General features: G+C 44.0%; 1 protein-coding gene across 2 annotated transcripts in view; it reads right to left on the reverse strand.

Annotated features, from left to right (window-relative positions):
• Window positions 1-15,255: 15,255 nt before the first annotated feature.
• The window catches only part of cskl (c-src tyrosine kinase-like), a 58,432-nt gene continuing 56,827 nt past the window's right edge, over window positions 15,256-16,860 (reverse strand). For both annotated transcript variants that reach the window (XM_078253514.1, XM_078253522.1), the window contains one exon: window positions 15,256-16,748. In XM_078253514.1, the coding sequence (XP_078109640.1) occupies window positions 16,566-16,748 (183 nt within the window). In that variant the 3' untranslated portion in view covers window positions 15,256-16,565. The remainder of the gene's footprint in view (window positions 16,749-16,860) is intronic.

Below are 16,860 nucleotides of genomic sequence, written 5' to 3' on the forward strand. Positions count from 1 at the left end.
AAGGGAACATAAAGTCCGTCACCTGTCTCTCCTGACTGGGAAGTGCTCTTAAGCAGGACCAAACCCCTTGAGTGCTCCAGTGGTGCTGTCGACATGAACTGCTTGAATTGGGCAGCTCTCAGTGAATGTGGATAAATACGGGTCAGTATACAGCGGGGAAAATAAGTATTGAACGCGTCAACATTATTCTCAGTAAAGATATTTCTGATGGGGCTATCGGCAGGAACTTTTCACCAGATGTCAGTAACAACCCAAGTAATACACACATACAAAGATGTTAAAACAAATAAGTCCATCCATTAAGTTGTGTGTAATAAAGTGAAATTACACAGGGAAAAAGTATTGAACACACTTGCTGAAATGTATTTAATACTTAGTAGAAAAGCCTTTGTTGGTAATGACAGCTTCAAGACGCCTCCTGTATGAAGAAACTAGTCGCACACATTGCTCAGCTGTGATTTTTGCCCATTCTTCCACACAAACGGGGGCATCTTCTATGAACTCTGATCTTCAGTTCTTTCCAGAGGTTTTCAATTGGATTCAAGTCGGGTGATTGACTGGGCCAGTCTAACAGCTTGATTTTCTTTCTCTGAAACCAATTGCGAGTATCCTCCTTTCATCTTCAGCATCCTGGTGGATGGCAGCAGATTGTTAAAAAAAGAATGTCACGGTACATTTCTCCATTCATCCTTCCTTCAATTATATGACGTCTGCCACCTCCAAACTTCACTGTTGGTATGGTGTTTTTAGGGTGATGTGCAGTGTCATTTCTCCTCCAAACATGGTGTATGCTATGACTGCCAAAGAGTTCGATTTTGGTCTCATCTGACCAGATTATGTTCTCCCAGTGTGTCATTGGCTTGTCCAGATGTTGTGCAGCAAACTTTAAGCGAGCTTCCACATGCCTTTTCTTGAGCAGTGGTGCCTTCTGTGGTGTGCGTGCATAAAGGCCATGGCGGTTGAGTGCATTACTAATTGTTGTCTTTGAAACAACTGTACCTGCTTCTTCCAGGTCTTTCTGAAGATCTCTGCGAGTGGTCCTTGGTTCTTCGACAACTCTTCTAAGTATTCTATGGACTCCTCTGTCAGAAATCTTGCGAGGAGCACCTGGTCGTGGCCGGTTAATGGTGAAATTATGTTCTTTCCACTTCCGGATAATGGCCCCAACAGTGCTCACTGGAACTTTCAGAAGTTTAGATATTTGTCTGTAACCAATGCCATCCGTATGTTTTTCTACAATAAGCTTGTGAAGGTCTTGGGAGAGCTCTTTGCTTTTACCCATCAGGAAATGCTTCTTCAGTGACACCTTGGTAATGAGAAGCCTTTTTATAGGCCATCAATTAGGACTAATCCAGCTGATATTAATTTGCACTAATATGGGGGCAGGATTGCTTCCTAAATACTGACAGATTTCAGCTGGTTTATTGGCTTCCCATGCCTTTTTACACCCCTTTTTTCTTCATGTGTTCAATATTTATTCCCATTATCATTCCACTTTATTACACATACCTTTTGTCATGGACATACATGTGTAGATTTCTTAAATAAATATATTTACTGTACGGTACTGTAAATGTGTGTGGATTTAGTATATACTCTCACTCAGACTGACTCATCACTATGAATGCAGGTAAAGTGAGTCACATTGGAATTTCTCCAAGGGCCATTCAGGGGCCCTTTGTGTGCCACAGAGATCTTACATCCTCTTCCAAGTTTTCACCGTGGCCACAACTAATGCTCCCATCTCTTCTAGCCAGTGCAGAGTTAAAATGAACATTCTTGGGAGCCACGTGAGTCATGCACGGCGTCACTGCCCACGTCTGTGTGTGGGGGCTGATGAGTAATCCAGCTTGGACTGAAGCAGGAGGCGAGTCTTTGAAGCCAAGTCTCAGTGGAGTTGGGGAAATATTAAAGCACAAACCAGGCCAAACACAATTCTAATGCTAATCTAATGCCAGCGATGGCAGAGATGAGTGAGTAAGTCACCTTGGTCAAAATTCAACTGTCTGATTTAGATTTGATCCCATTCAGGGTTTCAATGACATAATATTATACCGTAATAGGATAGTAGTTCATTAATACAGCCACCTGAGCAGGAACGAACTCCTGACTCTTGACCGTCACCGTTGTGGCAGGAATAATCCGCAGCAGAGTGGCTGCAGGAACACGAAAGCACTGATGTAAAATGGGCCTCAGGCTGCATGATCAACAAAGGTTGCATGTAATTCTTACATAAAGTGTATCAGTGGACTGAGGTCACTACTATCATCTGACCCAGGGGTCAGATGACAGCCAATCCAAACCAAGATCGTTCACTGAGCCCGAGGCGTGTGGAAAAGAGCGCCTGAATGGATAACTCACTGGTGTTTTCCATTTTCAGATTCATTTTAATTGAACATTTATGTGCACAGAGATATTCATCTCAAATTAAACACAACAAAATAAAAGCACAACACAACAAATTCTAAATAATAGAAAATTTCCCATAAGACATCTGCTGGCACAGGATAGAATTAATAAACAAAATGGCAACCCCACCTCCTTCCTTATGCTCTTTAATTTCGCTCATAAAACAGTTGGGAGGGGTTGATTCAATACTGCTGCACTGATATCTGATATCTAAGTCAAGATTGGGCTAAAATATTATTCATTCAAAATGATTTACCTGCCAAAGACCTGATGTTTAATACAGCTAAATTTCTTTCTTTTTGTCGTCTTTGTTATCAGCAGGTTTGGTGTTACAAAATGTGCCTGTTTGTGTGCAGTAACTGGGGCGGTAAATTTAATGCCAGCGCCTTAACTGGCGTTTTATCAGTAAATCCCAAAAGGGGTAAGTATGGGTGAATAGGGAGAGTGAAGGGAGGAGGAATTACGAGACTGATCCACGAAGTTAGTTATCAACACGCTGACATTGAGGCTGTGAGGTTTTGTCTTCTTGGCGCCGAGGCTGCTGTGCATCAACGTGCATCACCAAAGACCTGGCTGATGTGTGTCGCAAACTGAACCAAAAATGGTCCATCAGTACTACAGATCTGGGTGGAGGCCATCTGACCTGAACACATGCATACGTCCCCGAGAACAGATGAAGTTAGGAATGTTGTTGATCTCAAATTGATTTCAGATCACAGGTTTTACTGAGCTACGTCACTGAGTCCCAAGAGTCTGCTGAACCTCTGCTGACCATTGGTCCACTAATAAAAAAGCAAACGTCCAGTTTGTCCTGACAAACAGATGAAAATTAGTTAGCTGGCCAACACTGGAACATTAACAGAAATGTTGATTCATGTGTGTTGTCTTAATAAATAGATGAAATTAAAATAAAACAAAATCCTGCCTTAGCCCTTCTGATGGCTCGCTGCAAACATTGGCCCTCACATCTGTAGAATAATTAGATTTGGTTATTGTCTAGCACAACCAGAATTACAGGTTAAATCCTCTCTTTAGATGGGTTTTTCCTTTTACTCCACATAATACACCTTTATAATACGCCTAATGTCAGAACATATTGGTAGTAATCTCCGCTTCTGTCTCGTTGTGATGTTTTAGTGGTTCTAACCTGTTTTCCAGTTGTAATGTCAGCGTTAACTGTGGTCTGCGTTGATGCCCACCTTTGGCTGTCCACCACATGTCCGGGGTTGAAGTTGGCTGAGATGAATCCATACATTTTGCCCCATGTCGAAGTACAATCTTGCACTTATCTTTAGGTTTAGCAACCAGATCATCCCAGCAGGTAGAAATCCCATGCTCAGCACATGACTTCAATGGTTTTGTTTCAGTAGTTAAATCTTAAATCTAGTTATATATTGATTATCCAACTCACCGGCAGAAGACGATGGCAGAGTGTCTTGGAGTTCAGAAGACTTCTCCAGTGGGAATATTCTTGTCTCGAGTGCTGCAATCTCAAAATGTTTGTGCACTTTATCGATTCTGATGAGCAGGGAGGGCAAAGTGCAGTCAAGTCTGTCTGTAGTCCACTAAGCTGTTTGGGTCATGTTAACATTGTAGACAGCAGAAGGTAATTCAAAGCAGATAATTGCGACCCGGAGTTGTCAGAAGTTATCCTCCCAAGGATTTCGTTGTTAGAGAAAACCTCCTTACATGTGTTGCAGTTTGAGACAGGTAAAATATAAAGTAGTAAAAATAACAGCTAAGCAGAGAGCAAGCAAAAGGAGTGTCTGCACTGTAGCAAAGCAGAAAGGGCATATCGGTAACACTATGTTTTTCATGTCTGTTTTGGTTGAAAATAGTCAGGATGTGAATAGAAGATTCCCAAAAAGAATTACAGTTGGTAATCATAATCATTATATTTCACAGAGTAACGAGGATAGCCATAATCATGCAATTATGCAACATCTACCGCGCACAAAGGCGATGGTGGTAGCATGCTGTGATGATCAACAACGTGATTTAAACAGCTGCCTTTTAATGATCACATTATCACAGTTTCCACACAAAGCACCTTCTAATAAAGCAGCAACGATTTAAAAGACCTACAAATCAGCACTGAAATACATCAGCCATTGCAAGCCACTGAAGCAAAGTGAAACAAAAGTGAAAGGGTCATGCACCGCCCTGAGTGTAGTTCATGTTAGACCTACACAACACGGCAGCAGCTTCCACATTAACACAAGCTTTTATTCAACTCTCAACGAAAAAGCTACTGTATTTTGCTGTCTGTTTGGCGATCACGGAGAACATGACTTTGTGCTCGCTAACAGCTTGCTTTGCTGCAGCTATGTGATTATACATGTCTCTTCACATGTGAGTTGCCACGATGCATCAACTTAATTAAAGTGAATGTGCTCAGAGCAGCCCGGAGTCATTCCTACCCACGGTAGAGAGGCAGTTACATCACTCACACACAGGAACACACACACACACACACACCCACACACACGCACGCACACACACACGCAGTGCGTTTCACTATCTTTGTGGGGACCAGTCATTGACATAATGCATTCCCTAGCCCCTTACCCTTAACCATCACAACTAAATGCCTAACCTTAACCCTTACCCTAACCATAACCATAACCTAATTCTAACCCTAATCCTAAAACCAAGTCTTAACCCTCAAACAGCCCTTTAAAGTTGTGGGGTCCAGCATTTTGGCCCCACAAAGCTGTCCGGACCCCACAAGTATACTGGACTCCCGGTTTTTGGACCCCAGGAATATAGTTAAACAAGACCACACACACCCACCCACACCCACCCACCCACACACACACACACACACACACACACACACACACCTATTTGAAGACATTTCCCTGCCTGTATATGTGGAATGTCTTTTTATTTTTATAGAGCATTTTCAGAGAGCAGCTTCAGTGGGTTATTCTGTGCTGTGGAGCTGCAGCTGCTGACTTCTGGCTGCATTCATTAGCTCCTGTGTTTCTAGGAGGGTCTCTGGCTAAAAACCGTGCGCAGGCTTTCAGCCCTCATCTGTGTCTCTCCTCCCCCTCCGCTCTGTGCCAGGCTGTAGGAGTAAAGCTCAGACGGTGTGTGTGGTCGCCCCCCATGGGTGCCAAAGGGCACTGGGTGGGCAAAGGGAGGGGGTTCTGGGTGCTCACAGAGCCTGTGGCCCCTTCCTTATAATGTTTTTGCACACATTTGGGACACAACAAGGGAAATCAATCTTGGTGTTTACAAGTTCTAATTGTTTTTTCCTGAAAGCTAGTGTTCCCCCTCTCAAGAATGTGGCTGTGAACGTACAGTTGTGACAAGCCTTTGACTGCACGGTTTTATTTGTAGTCTCCAAGGCATTTCGTGAACCTTAACATTACTCACGGTTGGCTGCAGTTCCTCATGTGTCACAACAGTTTACGGTCTGTCCTCTGTGGATGCCCGCTAAGTCGGCAAGACAAAGCCTGGATCATTTGCGAGGGTGGAAACATCGAGACTGAACATTCATTTTCATTTCTGCGACAGGAAATGTTCAGAAGTCTTCTCCTCACTTTATCATTACATCTCTACAAATGTCACACCAGGCATGTCAGTATATGGACAGCGTGACTCTTTGTGGCTACAGTGAATTACTTTAAGTTTTTCTTTTTACAGATAACTGTGATTATATTAATTATAACTGTGATGAATGCTAACAAACGTGCATGTAATAATAATAAAAAAATAAAAAAATCCAGTTTCTGGGTCTGTGTGTTCTTAGTAGTTTCTGGTATGGGGAGGTGTAGTGTAAAGTTTAGCACTCCTGCTATAAATGGTACACAAGGATGTTGTCTGCTCAGGCAGCCTGCCACCCAGCTTGCCACTCATCTATAAAAAGTGATAACAAACAGCCTACTTCTGAATGACAGCGAGCATGACGAGCCTTCAGTGTCAGACTTTTGCTGTGACTCATACAGCGAGGATTCATCAAACCTCACGTCATCTGCCAGGCCCCGGCCTGTCAGGAGAGAAGATTCTTTCAAGCTGAACCAACAAACTTTGCACACTAGCATCTCCAAATGGCTGAAAACTATTTGAACTTCAAAACCCAGAAATAATTTAAGGTAAGGTCAGTAACCCAAACCAGTGTGTGTTGCTTTATACCGCAGGATACATTAGTTAATAAGTCTGTAGACAGAGATGGCTTTTGCTTTATTGCGGCGTTTCATTTGATCAATTCCTTTGGATGGTGTTTTTCAATGTTGCTATGTGACATGATGGATGGGAGGCCTGTGTCTATTTCTGTGTAGTCAGACCTTCCTCCACAACGCTGCGGAGAAGGGTCTGGCTAATCCACACAACATTCCTGGATAGGAGAAAAACGTGCTCTGGTTTATTGGCATTTCTTTAAACCAATCATAATCGTCTTGGGCGGCGCTAAGATACGGTGCCGCTGCAAAATAGCCTCTGGAAGGAACTTGTTTTGGTGGAACATGTGCACGTAGGGAGGCAAGCTCTGGAATTTAAATGGCTGTTGAGTGTGTGATGAAAAAATATCAATGTAATTTGACTGTTGGTTCTAGCTCGGAGGACGTTTCCTGAATCGACCGGAGTTTAGAATGCCAACACAAAGAAAGTGGAAGGTGAGGGACATCTGGCCGAAAATAAGGGCATAAATGAAATGAAAATGTTGTCAATATAGACTAATTTCTGTGCCAGCATTTATTCGCCACGGCCAGCTTAGATCTAGCACAGTCTAAAAGATTAGTGACTTCAGCACAAGGGCTAGCTAACTTGTTTGCCCAGTGCATTAAATAGCCTCATATGGAGAGTTTAGCACTGTGTAATGCATTAAATTCCCTTGTTACACTTCTTCATGGCATTTCAATAAGTCACAACAGTACAGCATGTTCATACAGTGGACACACTTACTGGATATGAATTTGCTACATTTGTGTAAAGCACTGAGCTAAACAACATACATCAGGCATATCTCTCATGCAGTGGCAAAGCTACACAGCCGAGAGAGGGCAACCAGGTCGATGAGAGCAGTCAGACGGAACCAAAACATAAAGTTGCAGACCGTAAAACCCAAATAATGACTTGTGAATAATGACATGAAATGCAAAAAAAGCTCCATAGAGACAGAGCGCATCGCGTCATACTCTGAAAGCCACGCCCAACGGAGGGGAAAACAACTCTCCATCTCTCCATTGACTTGTATTGTGTGAAGGAGCCTCCTTTGCAATTCCGTCTGCATGCAAACAACAGGAAAATGCCTAAAAGCTGCTGTGTGGTGGTATTCACTACCAACAGGGTAAATAACCCATAACTTAAAGTGTAACTCTCGCCAAAATGCAACCTAGGGTCTTTTTGTGAATGTACCCGAGTCAAACTTTCGTTTAAAAGCATAATTAGGATGGCAAGATTTTGCTGTGATCATAGTAGTGCCCCTAGCTCTCCCATTCAAAAGGCCATTCGACCGAAAACGGAAATACGGTCAATATTAAAAGTGGCACTTCCCTCCTAATTATGCTTTTAAACGGAAGTTTGACTCGGGTACATTCACAAAAAGACCCTAGGTTGCATTTTTGCGAGAGTTACGCTATAAGTTGTTACAAGTTGCCAACACGAAAAACTGAGCTTTTATCATAGACTGTTAAAACTAGGCTTTTATGAAGACAAAAGTGGATACAGACGTGAGGAATCAGCAAGGAGAACGTCTCTATCCACTTTAGCCTTCATAAAAGCTCAGTTTTTCGGGTCGGCAGTTTACAAATACTTAAGTTATGGGTTATTTACATTGTCTGTAGTGAATATCATCACACAGAGGCCTTTAGGCATTTCTCTGTTGTTTGCTAGCAGATGAAATTGACGAGGAGGCACCTTCAAGCAAGTCAATGGAGAGCGGAGGGTTGTTTCCCCCTCCTGATGGATCGCGACTTCCATGCGCTCCGTCTCTAATAGTGCTAATAGGAACTGCAGTCACGTAAGAGATCATTCTTAGCAGATTTGTCAGCGACCCCTTCCACATTACACGTAATCATTTGATCCATTGTTAAGATTAAAACATTGATTAGAGCAGCTTTAAAGTTAAAGAGAGCATCTTTAATATTTAAATTGAGTGATTTTACATTCTACTCTGATGCACCTTTTTGTAATTTTTCTGATTTTATGGTAAAGTCTTTCCTGGTGCTGCTTAAATGTTTCTTCCTCTCTTATGCTGCCATTGTCAGCATTTAATAGTTAGTCAGGAGGATAATGTAGGTTGGAGAGTTACTATGTGGAGTGATATAATGGTGGCTCCCAGGGGCCGCGGGGCCCTTCACCCTCTCCTTATTGGGATGTGTGTTGGCACGGTCGCCCCCTCCCCCCCCACCCCGCTGGCACCAATGGGCAGGGGGCTCGTGGCTCGGGGCAGGGGGAGGTGAAATGTCAAGAGCAAAATGCAAATTCATGCTGACAAGCGGTGCAGAAAACATGTTCTCTGCGACTCGGGGAACCTTGATATTTCACAAAGTCAAATGAACATATCAGCCAACACTGCAGGGCAACTATTGGGTTATATAAAGAGGAGGTTCAGAAAGCAGGCCGGTGTTACATCACAGGCAGCAGGGACTTTTTACGTGCAGCTCAGCAGACAAGGTTCGCCTTTGTTGTGATTGTCATCCTGCTTCTCCAGTCTCCCTCTGTTACTGAGCCATCACCGACTCTCAGAGTGAGACAGTGAGGGTGAGCCCATAGAGGAGACACACACTGGCTCACATTAGTCCGTCATTACATCACTGCTGCGCTCTCATCCTCCACATCTGCTGTCGCACCCAGTCCCCGCGTGTTATCTGTCTCCAGCACTGAGCTCCCAAAAACACTATGTGGCTTACAGCTCGGGCTTTGATGAGCAGCAGGACACCATCAAGGCTTAAGAAGCAGATTCAACCTCAAACTTTATTAATTCAGGCTGCTGCTGCTGTTGAATGCTGTTAAAATGGCTAATCTTGCTTTGTCGGTGGCTTTGCCAACCGTGAACATGAGCAAACTTTTTTTAGATCACATTAGAAATATCACAACACCGGCCTCTACTGTGATAATGTCAGAGTTGTTCACAAGTCATTTTTTGAAAGTCCAAGTCCAATCTCAAGTCTTTGAGGGGCAAGTTCAAGTCAAGTCTCTTGCCACGAGTCCAAGTCAAGTCTCGGGCCAGCTTGTTACCCGTGACGATATATACTAAATTTAACCTCTCTTTCACATTAGCCAGTGACTGACCTATCTGAGTGCGTTTTGAGATGCCTGATGAAGTTCGACGTTGTTGATCCAGCATCATTTATCTTGGTGCCACACACCTTAAATGTAGCTGATCCCTTACTGCCACTGTTTACCAAGTTATTGAAAGCAAAACTAATGACAAAAGGCACAACTCCGGGAGGACTTGGTGTCGCCATCGTCAATGCATTTTTTGATATGTGAGTGTGCGCACATAAGGCATAGCGCATGCGTTACGTTGCACATTATGGCAAAGGGCAGGGGACATGAGGCTCGTCATACGTTTCCCCAACGTATATGCGCCAATAAAAGAAAATAGAAATACATGAATGAATTTAGATTTAAAAAGCAATAATTGCATGAAAACAGGTTGCTGACGAGTCTCGAAGCTCAAGTCCTAGTCAAGTCTGAAGTCTTCCGGGTCGAGTCCGAGTCAAGTCTGAAGTCTTCCGGGTCGAGTCCGAGTCAAGTCTGAAGTCTTCCGGGTCGAGTCCGAGTCAAGTCTGAAGTCACAGGTCGTGCGAGTCGAGTCCGAGTCTCAGACTCAAGTCCCCATCTCTGGATAATGTTATAAAGGATAGAGTTACATTTTTTTTAACTAGCACTTTGACTTTTGTCGCCCATCTATGACAAATAATTGTGTTAAGAATTTCTTCGCAGCTTATATGGGGAGGAGAAATGATCACAGCTGCCAAAAAACTGTTTAAATGCACATATATGCTTGTGGATATTATTTTAAGATAGACTGGAAGTATGTAATCATCAACTATCCTGTCAGGGGTTGGATTAAAAAAATGTATGTGTTAAAATAGAATTTTTTATTTAAAACATGTCTGAATAAGCCATGAGTTTATTTTGCCTTTATAGCTGAAGATCTATTCCTTCAGTCTTCAGTCCTGATGACGCTCTCTTACTCTGTGACGTCTGAGGTTGGGCTCCCTTCTGTCTTCAAGTCAATAGATCGGCGCTGTGCTAATGAGTAGCTCTGTTTGCGAGGTCATGCCTCCTGCAGACAGACATGAAAAATACACGAGCTCTCGGTGCAGCTCAGAATGAGAACCTCCAAATGTGATGTTAAGACGTCAACCTTTACGTGGCAGACACAACGGATGCTGTATCAGAGTAAATAGAGCATGCAGTTCAATAAACTCCATATGCTGCACATGGCCAACAGGGGAGTGATTCAGCTTGCTCAAACCACCGACAACCCTGTGGCACAGCACATGAGCCTGAATGCAGTGCCCCACACAAGGACAAAAAGTGGCACCCATGTCTGAAAGGCTAAACTCCCTGTCTGCGCAAAAGTCCCCAAATAGCTAATGTATATTTTTAGGTTGTTCAGCAAAGTGGTGAGCATGGACTGAAAGAAACATGTGACGCGACCAAGTGACGAAAAGATCTGTCACTGAGGAGGTGCACATTTGACATAGTCAGCTGCACATTGGCCTGATAATGTCAATATAATTTCCTTCATCTCCCGTCAGCTCGACGCCCGCTCCTTGTCACTGAAACGAGCTGGAAACGGAAACCTTCCACACTCACTCAATGACAGTGCTGGAGCTGTAAAAACAACCCACTCAGTGTCAGTAATTCAGGTGTGTTCAATAGGTTAACATTTTTGTCGAAACACTTATTCCCTTTCTTGCGAACAACACTCACGCCTCAACTAGTATCTACACATTCAATGTTAGTATTCAGTGTGAAAAAAGTGGTTTAATAATGGATTCACATACCGGTGTTAAAAGCCTTAAACGCCTGGTAAAGTGTCAAAATGACTCCTTCCTGTCATCATGTACTGAGGTACCCTTGCTCTAGTGTAACTGACTCGTTAGTTTCCAGATGGAAGTGGTTCATCTGTGCAAATATAAAACAGGGTTGTGTTGCAAAAGCTACAGTATGACGGTGAATTAACTGTTAATGCTGTGTGATCCGGGCCCGAGACAGCACACAGATTTGTGTGTCTTTCTCGTGAGTCATGTGGCTTCAAGAAATCTGCCATCATGTAACCCAGCAACAGCACATGAAGCCAAGGCTGGCTGAAAGCAAAACAATAAAAACAATAAAAATAAACATGACCTGACACCCTCCTACCTCACCCTCATTCTGTCATACATGTAAATGCGTCAGGTCCGGTTTCACACACAGGACAACAATGCACACCATCTCCACATAAACATGTGCAGCCCTCGGCATCTTCATTGGGCTCACCCAAAAAAACATTGTGTTGGCGTAATCAGATTAATTCAAAAGCTAATTTGTTGCTGTCAAGTGTGCTGCCCAGATCCATAACTTATTGAAAGCTGATTAACACATCAAACCTCTTGCTTTTGCCTACTGAGAACGCGGAGCCGTGCGGTTGTCAGGATTACTTAAGTGCGAACGAAAGACCAAGGCGTCCAGACGTGAGAGCTGTGTGTTAACTCTCGCTCCTGTCTCCACAAGCTCTCATCAGTGATAGCTCTAGTTGGGCTTTACATTTTAAAATGTATCATTATAATTCAACATATTATATAAAATGACAAGGGTTTACTGTACTATGGATGTAATATATGAAGGGTTTGGTGTCAGATGGTCTGGAGGCGAGAGAGAATGATAAGACTGTGTCTGTCCAGCTTTGACAAAGCGTCCTTGAACAAGGCATTATCTCAATAAATGATGCTGCTGGCCTGACCTTTGACCCCTCTACTAGAATGTGCACATCTCCAAAATCGAATGCCTGACATCTTGAGTAACTCCTTCACAAATGCAATTCAATCCAAGATTGAAGCTCTGTGTTGCTCCTTTTCAGCTCCCTTGGGAACTCAGACTGTACTATGCCTCCCGGTGGTGATTTCTGGCAGTCAGGCGACATCCAAAAATGTTCCCCCAATCGGCTAATGAGCTGTACTTTTTGCCAGTGAGCTGAGGAGACAAGCTGAGTGTGGAGGGGGAAGGGAAGGGAAGGGACCTCTGCGGCAGGCCCGTCTCGTGCGGCCGTAGCAGGATGGCAAATTGGAGCTGGCGTGATAGGTCCTGACAGCAGCACAGCCTTGGCTATGAGCACAAACTGCCTTGCTTACGTAACCAGCCCATTGTTACCGCCCTGTCACTGTCATTAAAATTCCTAGGAATTACATGAATTCCTGTCCACAAACACTTGTTTGCTGCAGCAGCAGAAGATGCAGGGTTTGGGCAAAGTAAGAAATGACAAATGACATTTGAATGAGTTAAAGTGGAAGCACAACACAAATTCAGTGAGACTAAAAGATTTCCGGTCTCATCCCACCCTGTAAGTTACACTGGGGGCAAGAGGACACCCTCCAAAGAGCAGAGCACACAGGGCACAGACAGTTGAATCCAGCATCATGTTAACCACTGTGAACTGCTCAGCTGACATAACACCAACACTCCAACACCTGTTAATGGCACTTCTGCTATCAAAAGATCGTCACAGGAGGATTTATTTTTAGCTGCACATCTGTAAAGAGATTGGGCTTTGAGAGAGGCGAGACGCACTTCTTTAGAGCATCAGTTCACACTTTGTCTTGTGATCCTCTTCACAGGTTGTTCATGAAGTGCTGCTGAATAGTTAGTTTTCTCTTTTCAGGTTGTTTGATGCGATTCAAGGGGACAGGGACGCTAAAAACTAGTCAGCGTTTTATAAATAAGAGAAAACCTGTTGAGAAAATAGGTGTAATGACAGATTTTCCATCCTGTAAGCCATCTCAAACCCCTCATAAAGGTAGCTATAAACTATAAGCTATAAAAAAAGAAATCTATTCCAAGTAAGTGATACTTCCTAATCTTAAATATATCTGGTCTATCTACAGACTACAAAGCACATTGTAGTTTGAGCTGTTGGCTTATGGTCTTAACTTTGAAACCTGGATAAACCTCACCACTCTCTCAACCTATTACTGCTCTTGCATTTGCATTCCATCCATTCTGATCTCAAATAGGCAGCAAACCATGTTGTAGTTTTAAGTGTTCTTATGGTCTCCATTTTCAAACGTGGATGGGCCAGGAAAATCTAATAGGAGAGAATGAATGGCAAACCTTCACCCTCTTTATCAACTATTACTATCAAGGTGCCTCTGAGCAAGGCACTTAACGGAGAATTCCGGTCAATTTCAACACGTAGCTCTGTTTGGAAATTTGGCGTGCTGGCAGTAGCAAAAAACCGAAAACAACCGGTGCTGCCTACACCGTGTTATCCCCCTGCTAGCGTTAGCACCCAACAGGCTTAAACAGGGCAAGTTTTAAACGTGTTTTAAGCCTCTAAAAATGCTCGAAATGTCATTACAAGTGCCTACCCATGTGCAGTGATTCCTTCCGAGGGAACCTGACTGCAGTAGAAAGGCATAAAAGTTGTGTTAATCCAGCCAGTGCACATACCTCTGTTTATTTCCTGTTTTCCGGTCAAGTCCACACTAGTCGATTGTCGAACTCATACAATCCAATATTCCAGTCAGATTTGCTGTGTTCCCTCGGAAGGAATCACTGCACATGGGTAGGCACTTGTAATGACATTTCGAGCATGTTTAGAGGCCAAAAACACGTTTAAAACTTGCCCTGTTTAAGCCTGTTGGGTGCTAACGCTAGCAGGGGGATAACACGGTGTAGGCAGCACCGATTGTTTTAGTTTTTCTTGCTACTGACAGCACTCCAAATTTCCAAACAACAGAGCTACGGGTTGAAATCGACCGGAATTCTCCTTTAATCTTGATCGCTATAGCTACGCGAGTACTTTCAATAGAAAAAACCCTGACCTGAATCAGTGCAGGTAACACGGAGAAGCTGCAGCTACATGTACAAGCATCACCTGAGCTAAAACGGCAGTGGTCGGGACAAGTTTTAGAGTGCCTTTGTGCCTCTAAACAGACACAAAATGTAATTAATATGTCTGTGCCACATGAACAGGGCCCTTACGTGTCAACAAGATGCGTTTTCAACTCGGACATTGTTTAAATTCACCTACCCTGGTCCCTGCCTCGATCCTGCCGGTAGCTAGCTTCAGTATTGAAAGTACTCGCGTAGCTATAGTGATCAAGATTAACGTTAAAAATTGGCCGGAATTCTCCTTTAACCCTGATGTGCTCCAGTGGACCTGCTGAGTAAGCTAGCGCTGTGACAGCCAGCTAGCTTCCAGTTGTGGCTGTGAGGAAGAATATGAACCAGATTAGTGCTCTATCAACTTTTTGTAATTTCACTATGTCCACTAACGCCCTACTGTTGAATATTTCTACTATGGACTTAATGGGATATAATATGTTATTTGAAAATCCAATGTGTTAAACCCTAGGGCACTGTGCATTCGGCACGCACACACACACACAGTGCGTTTCACTATCTTTGTGGGGACCCGTCATTGACATAATGCATTCCCTAGCCCCTTACCCTAACCACTACAACTAAATGCCTAACCTTAACCCTTACCCTCACCCTAACCATAACCTAATTCTAACCCTAAAACCAAGTCTTAACCCTCAAACAGCCCTTTAAAGTTGTGGGGTCCAGCATTTTGGCCCCACAAAGCTGTCCGGACCCCATAAGTACACTGTATTCCCGGTTTTTGGACCCCACGAATATAGTTAAACAACACACACACACACACACACACACACACAATGATGCAGGTGTTCCCACACTGTTCAGATGGAATGATTTATTCATAATCATGATAGAATAATAAAACAATGAACATTGAAAGCACTGACAGTTGAACCCAAGGCCTCTCACACAGCATGCACCACCCCGACCCCAGCGTTCACAGACACGCTTAACATTCCAACGCCAAGAGACTCCCGGCTTCTGAAAGTCCTTTTTTATTCTCTGCCAAAGTCAGTTTTTTCCTTGTTCTTTTTAATCCTTTAAATATATTTTGATATAAAAACAAGCCCATGTATGATGAATCAACCATGTTTGTGAACTGCCTCTCCCCCGACTCCTGTTATTGTCCTGCCCCCCCCTCATCCACTTCTTCGACTGTATTGGTTTGAGGACGAACATGATACTCCTCTCTCTTCCTGTTCACGCTCTCTTCAGGGACACGTGAAAAAAAAAAATCCCAGTCTGATGGGGTGATGGTGGCGGTGGAGGTGGAGACGGCACTAGAAAAAAAATGGTTTGATAACCTCCCTGAAAAAAAAAGAAAGCAATAAAAAAGATTTCTTAAAAAAGTAAAAAAAAAAAAAAAAAAAAAAAAAAAAAAAAAAATCAAAACTACAACAGTCCAGTTGAAAGATGCTGGAGGGAAGTCTGGAGCTCTGAAGACTGGAGGCACTTTAGCACAGAGCGAAGGCCCCACACCTGACACCACACCGAGGGGAGGGAAGGAAGGAAGGATGGAATGACAGAGAGCTGGGCTGAATTCATGCAGAGCCACAAGGTGATACAGAGATCTGGGAATGATTAAAGGGGGAGGGGGAAGAAGAAGAAGAAAGAGCACCTGACAAACGTGGAGGAAAAGGCCAGCCTCCCCTCCAGTTAATGTCATGTTCAGGAGAGGAGGAGGGGAGGAAAAAAATAAGAAAAAGGATCTTCCAAGTAGGAAGAGGAGAAACTTGGACCAAGAGAGGAGAGAGAGAGAGAGAGAGAGAGAGAGAGAGAGAGAGAGAGAGACAGAGAGAGAGTGAGTGAGCAGCGGCAGGTATAGAAGGAGGAAAGAGCAGTGGCCCATCAAGAGAAGAGGAAAGTGTCCGGCAAAAGCTATACAACACAAACAGGAAAACAGTCCTTGTATGGAAGCAGAGGGCGGCTGGGGGAGGGGGCACAGTATGGCAGTCTCACAGGTCAACAGGCTAGGCAGGCAGGAGGAAGATGCTGTGGTCCCTCTTCTTCTACTTTTCCTCCTCCTCCTCCCCCCCCCCACTTTACAGCTGTGCTGGGCTGTGTCTCGCCCCCCCTCCTCTCCCCCCGTCGCCCCCCTCTGGGCCTCCTCTTCACAGGTAGAGCTCCTTGGCTCTGATATGCTGCAGCTTCTCCCTCAGCATGCGGAAGGAGGGCCGCACAACGGAGTCCAGGGTCCAGCACTGCTTCATCAGGTCGTACACCACGGGCGGGCAGCCGTCTGGGGCGTCCATCTTGTATCCCTTCTCTACCCGGGGCACCACCTCTTTCAACGGCTGAGAGACAAGAGACAGAGCGATGTCGACATGGACTCTCCGCATGATGATTGATATTCAGCTTATGCAACTGACAACGGGACTCAACTGCCACCACAACATCCCAGGGAAA

This window comes from Sander vitreus, chromosome 1 (genome assembly GCF_031162955.1).
Source record: "Sander vitreus isolate 19-12246 chromosome 1, sanVit1, whole genome shotgun sequence".
Lineage (NCBI taxonomy): Eukaryota > Metazoa > Chordata > Actinopteri > Perciformes > Percidae > Sander > Sander vitreus.